The sequence below is a fragment of the Pseudoliparis swirei genome, chromosome 15 (assembly GCF_029220125.1).
Source record: "Pseudoliparis swirei isolate HS2019 ecotype Mariana Trench chromosome 15, NWPU_hadal_v1, whole genome shotgun sequence".
NCBI lineage: Eukaryota > Metazoa > Chordata > Actinopteri > Perciformes > Liparidae > Pseudoliparis > Pseudoliparis swirei.
The window spans coordinates 22,249,488-22,255,959 of record NC_079402.1 but is presented as its reverse complement, the minus strand read 5'-3'; the positions used below and the strand labels follow the sequence as shown (position 1 = coordinate 22,255,959).

General features: G+C 45.1%; 1 protein-coding gene across 1 annotated transcript in view; it reads right to left on the bottom strand.

Annotated features, from left to right (window-relative positions):
• Window positions 1–2,140: 2,140 nt before the first annotated feature.
• LOC130205726 (beta-adrenergic receptor kinase 2-like) overlaps window positions 2,141–6,472 on the bottom strand; it is a 28,814-nt gene continuing 24,482 nt past the window's right edge. Inside the window, exons 10-14 of the mRNA XM_056433225.1 lie at window positions 6,308–6,415; window positions 4,998–5,064; window positions 3,030–3,123; window positions 2,732–2,805; window positions 2,141–2,452 (exon numbers count right to left, since the gene is read on the bottom strand). Coding sequence (XP_056289200.1) covers window positions 2,279–2,452; window positions 2,732–2,805; window positions 3,030–3,123; window positions 4,998–5,064; window positions 6,308–6,415 — 517 coding nt within the window. The 3' untranslated portion in view covers window positions 2,141–2,278. The remainder of the gene's footprint in view (window positions 2,453–2,731; window positions 2,806–3,029; window positions 3,124–4,997; window positions 5,065–6,307; window positions 6,416–6,472) is intronic.

The following is a 6,472-nucleotide window of genomic DNA, read 5'->3' as shown; positions in this document are numbered from 1 at the left end:
TAACAGGCATTGGTACAACAAGTGCACTGTGGATTTGCAGTGCACCGTGATATATAAGTATTTATAAACATATATATATATACTCCTAGCCGTAGAACACTAAATAAGTATATATGCTGCACCACGGGGTATGGCGAAATAAGTATATAAGCAAATCTGTTCACGCACCATGTAAGTATAGCCGAGTGACGAGTGTAAATCTGCTTGCTGATGTATTCGCGAGTATATAAGTGTGTATAAGTGACAAAAATGTAGAGTATTTATGCACATATATATAAGCCCTCTTTGTTATAAACATATATATTACCTTTCACCCCATGCGGAATTTATAAATAAGTATATATAAGTGAATATAAGTATATATAAGTATTTATAAATATATATAAGTATTTATAAACATATATATATATATATATTAGTATTTATATATATATATGATCTAACTCAGTAAATATATATAAGGGAATATAGTATGTCCGCTAAATATATATATAAGTATATATAAACATATATATATGGGGTCCGCTAGGGCGAGTAGTGTCCACGTATCCACAATGATGCCCATATATAAGTATATATGCGGGACTTTGCCATGTAATAAGTATATATAAGCCTGGTGTTATACAGGCTGTCAGTGTATACACAAAGCACAGGCATATATGATCTAAGTGTCCGGAGTAGACACAGCTACAGTATATAGTTTAGTATCTCTACACACACACACAAAACACACATATACTACACTTTTTCTCATAGTCATACACACACACGGGCTCTGTCTACACTCCACAGTAAGTATAGTGTGCTGCTGGCGATGATCCTCTGTATGATATAAGTGTCACTGCGCCACACTAATAGCTAAGTATATAAGTATATATAAGTGTATACCTGGGTATGTAAATTTATATAGTATATTATAAGTGCACAAGAGTATATATAGTATCTATATAAATGGAACACTTATATAGACGGCTATACTAAGTGTATATACAGTATGTATATATAAGTGATCAGCAGCAGGACTGTTCCTGATGCAGACGTATATATATAGTATACATGGGTGGGCGGAGGAGGATCAAAGGCTTCTCGTGTTTGAGGAGACGACCCGGATCTCTCGTCCGGGAGGCGCTGCCTGTTTGACTTGAGCAAGCAGAGCAGCACTCGCACGGCATTGTGGGTCGCCTACAGAGGGTGCCTTCAGTGGCGGCGCAGAGCCCGGACACGCCGGAGGGGACACTCACGGTCCTACACACACACACGCACGGTCCGGTGACACGGGTGTCGAGGCCTGAGGTGAAGGCTCCACACACACACACACACACACACAGCCAGTGTCATCTCTCTTGCGGTCTTTGAACACATCATGTGTGACAAACGCTTCCAAACAAAAAAAGTAAACAAAACAAAGCTTAAAATGTTAAAGTTTAAAGTTTCTCCTCCAATAATCTGTGCCACACAAGCCGATTAAACTGGGTCCATTTTATTGAATGACATCATCGTTAACTCAACAGTCATGTATTTCAAACTAATCGATCAGATCTGCATCATGCATAACATGTCCGTAGCTGTGTGTGCGTGTTGTGTGTGCTTCTGTGTAGAAGAAAAAAAAAGTAGAAAAAGGTTATAAGGGCTATATCCTGTCAGTTAAGTACACATTATATACTAAATCAGAGGTAGATGTTAAACTAATGGAAATAAACATTGTTGATCACACACTAAATTCTGTGGAGACCGTCAACCTGTCAACACCCTTAAGTGAAGTATATTCATTGAGACATAATAGCACATTTAAACTCATCATGCTAGGCCACATGTTCCGGGCGCTTATTAGGTGTCTTGTGTGATAAACATTCCACAGTTACGATAAGTCGGCAGGGCGGCTTCTCATTGGAGGATAAACGTGAATAGGATGCGCCTATTATGTTTGTCGTTTCTTATGTCATTAGCATATATATAGACGGTATGTTCCTCAGCCAGAGGCTCCGCAGGACTCTAGCAGGTAGCTAACGGGCTGTTAGCTAACAGGCGTTTCAAGACCACTCAGAGGGTTCACGACCGCTCAGAGGGGTTCCTGACCCGCTCAGAGGGGGTTCAAGACTCACTGGGTTCTGGTCCCGCTCACTGGGTTCTGGTCCTGCTCACTGGGTTCTGGTCCCGCTCACTGGGTTCTAGTCCTGCTCACTGGGTTCTGGTCCTGCTCACTGGGTTCTGGTCCTGCTCAAAGAGTTATGGTCCTGCTCACTGGGTTCTAGTCCTGCTCACTGGGTTCTGGTCCTGCTCACTGGGTTCTGGTCCTGCTCAAAGAGTTATGGTCCTGCTCACTGGGTTCTGGTCCTGCTCTGTTCTGGGTCGTTACCTTGATGCCTTTGGTGTCCTCCTCATCGAAGGAGCCGATGTCGAAAGCGTCGGCAGCGTTCACCTCCCCCCTGGGAGGGATTAAAGGAGGAGCGTACTGCGGAGGAGGAGAAAGAGGAGGAAGAGAAAGAGGAGAAAGAGAAATAGGAGGGGGAAGAAGAGGAGAAAGAGAAAGAGGAGGGGGAAGAAGAGGAGAAAGAGAAAGAGGAGGGGGAAGAAGATGAAGTGACAAAATGAGTTCAACAGCTCCAAGGCCACAGTCCCACAGCAGCGACGGGGTAACCATGGAAACTGTGCCGAGATAACGGAGAGCAGCAGATCTGTGTCGCCGCACAATAATCAATTAATAATAATCAACACACACACACACACACACCTTCTGCAGGTACACCTGCTGCCAGTCGATGCCTTTGAAGAACTGGTGCTCCTTCACCTCCGGGGCCCTGAGACACGACACAGGTTAGTTCACCTGTCAGCCACCAGGGGGCAGCACAGGCCACACCGCCCCAGAGAGAGAGAGGGGAGGGAGAGAGAGAAGAAAAGAGAAGAGAGTCTGTGTGTGTATATATGTGTGTGTGTGTGTGTGTGTGTGTGTGTGTGTATGTAAGTGTGTGTGTGTGTGTGTGTAAGTGTGTGTGTGTGTGTGTGTGTGTGTGTGTGTGTGTGTGTGTGTGTGTGGCAGCCCAGCCTCTTACAGACGTCTCTCTGCAGTAACCCCTCCAGGAGGCCTTTGAGCTCCACAGTGAAGGAGTCAGGAAGCTCCACATTCTGAGGGAGGACACGAGGAGGGAGGACACGAGGAGAGAGGACACGAGGAGAGAGGACACGAGGAGGGAGGACACGAGAGAGGACACGAGAGAGGACACGAGGAGGGAGGACACGAGGAGGGAGGACACGAGGAGGGAGGACACGAGGAGGAGGACACGAGGAGGGAGGACACGAGGGGAGGAGGACATGAGGTGAGGACACGAGGAGGGAGGACACGAGGAGGGAGGACACGAGGAGGGAGGACACGAGGAGGGAGGACACGAGGAGGGAGGACACGAGGAGGGAGGACACGAGGAGGGAGGACACGAGGAGAGGACACAAGGACGAGTGGAGGACACGAGGAGAGAGAACACGAGGAGAGGACACAAGGAGAGAGGAGGACACGAGGAGAGGACATAAGGGGAGGAGGACACGAGGAGAGGAGGACACAAGGAGAGAGGAGGACACAAGGGGAGAGGAGGACACGAGGAGGACAGAGAGACACGAGGAGGGAGGACACGAGGAGGGAGGACACGAGGAGAGAGGACACGAGGAGAGGAGGACACGAGGAGAGAGGACACAAGGAGAGAGGACACGAGGAGAGAGGAGGACACGAGGAGAGAGGACACAAGGAGAGAGGACACGAGGGGAGGAGGACACGAGGAGAGGACACGAGGAGAGAGGACACGAGGAGAGAGGACACAAGGGGAGGAGGACACGAGGAGAGAGGACACGAGGAGAGGACACGAGGAGAGAGGACACGAGGAGAGAGGACACGAGGAGAGAGGAGGAGGAGGACACGAGGAGAGAGGACACAAGGAGGGAGGACACGAGGGAGGAGAGGACACGAGGAGAGAGGACACGAGGGGAGAGGACACGAGGAGAGAGGACACGAGGAGAGAGGACACGAGGAGAGAGGACACGAGGAGAGAGGACACGAGGGGAGAGGACACGAGGGGAGAGGACACGAGGAGGAGGGAGGAGGAGAGGAGAGAGGACACGAGGAGGGAGGACACGAGAGGAGGAGGACACGAGGAGAGGACCACGAGGAGAGAGGACACGAGGGAGAGGGACACGAGAGGAGGACACGAGGAGGGAGGACACGAGGAGAGAGGACACGAGGAGGGAGGACACGAGGAGAGGACACGAGGGGAGAGGACACGAGGGGAGAGGACACGAGGAGAGAGGACACGAGGAGGGAGGACACGAGGAGGACACGAGGAGACAGTGAGGGTTGTACAGAGTCGACTTCTTCCTTATTATATTTTTATGACTAAAGCATGAATCACATTTAGGCCTCATCTAAAATGTTACTAGATTACACCTGAACGCACCACGAGAACATCATCTACCTTAAGTACTCATGTTCACTGAGCAGAGCCTGAACGCACCATGAGAACGTTATCATTTGTTCCCCTGGTCACATGAGGATAACTTTATTGACTCTGTGATGGGGAACAGAACAGCTTCCATTGTGTTTATGGATTGAGATCATTCATCATGTCTCATAAACAATAAGACAGACTAAGTGGCTGGATTAAATTTCTAATCTGGATTTATAGTGAAATGAAAGATCAGATTGTCTCTGTCTACATGTCCTGGTGTAGCCTGTGTGTGTTTATACTACACACACACACAATACACGCCATTCATCTGAATCTGACCCGCTGGCCTCTAACAGAACCTCAAGCTGCATTCTCTCTCCTGACCACCAGGGGGCGACTGCTCTGCAGGAGCAGTGATAACTTCATCTGTAACGCTGTAACGATGATGTCATAACTTGTTACTGAGCAGGACTTTTATTTTGAAGGGCAGTAAAGGCCGACGAGGCGTCTCTCTCCACGGACAGAGACAACACCGCAAAGGCTTCTGGGTAACTTGTGGGCGTGTCTCACCATGGTGAGCGTCATGCGGTCGATCTCGTGCTTGTCTTTGGTCTTGTGCTGCCTGAAGGGGCTGTGCCTGTGGGGGGGGGGGGGGCACAGGTGTGTTAACACTACCTATGACGTCATTACTTTAACTCATTCAGGTATTATTATATTATGAATATATTATTATTAATATGAATATATTATTAGTAATAATATTAACATTAACAATTATTTTAATTGTATTAGAAACATATTAACATTATTAGTCATATATTAACATTACTAATAAAATAAAATAAATATTAATATTACATCTGGAACATAGCACATGATTTAATATGATAGGTATACATATATAGACTTATATAAATATATAGACTTAAATAAACATAAAGACTTATATAAACATACTTATATAAATATATATACTTATATAAACATAGACTTATATAAACATATAGACTTATATAAACATAGACTTATATAAATATATAGACTTATATAAACATAGACTTATATAAATATATAGACTTATATAAACATATAGACTTATATAAACATACTTATATAAACATATAGACTTATATAAACATAGACTTATATAAACATATAGACTTATATAAATATATAGACTTATATAAACATATAGACTTATATAAACATATAGACTTATATAAATATATAGACTGATATAAATATATACTTATATAAATATATAGACTTATATAAACATATAGACTTATATAAATATATAGACTTATATAAACATAGACTTATATAAACATATAGACTTATATAAACATAGACTTATATAAATATATAGACTTATATAAACTTATATAAATATATAGACTTATATAAACATAGACTTATATAAATATATAGACTTATATAAACATAGACTTGTATAAACATATAGACTTATATAAACATTTAGTAGCATGAAAACAATATACAGAAGGAGGAGATGAGGAGGAGCACACACACACACACACACACACACACACACACACACACACACACACACACACACACACACACACACACACACACACACACACACACACACCTGTCACTCAGGCCGACCATCTCACACACACACATTTTCTGACATACTGGGGCCCGGACCTCTGGCATTTACACACTCCAGATCAAACAATCAAACACACACACACACACACACTCACAAGATCAAACACACCCCAAACAGCGCAGACGATGTAGCCGATTCAAAAAGGTTGGAGAGGAGAGTTTGAATCAGACAGGAAGTGAAGAGGAGGAGGAGGAGAATATGGAGGGAGGGAGGAGAAGGAGCAGCAGGAGGAGCAGCTTACCCCCGCAGCAGCTTGAACAGCATGCAGCCCAGGGAGAACCAGTCGGCGCTGCTGTCGTAGGCCGTGCCCTTCTGGAGGACCTCGGGCGCCATGTAGCCGTGAGTCCCCCTGCAGCACAGAGACGCCAACGCCACATGCTAACGTCACTAGCTCACGCCGCTAGCT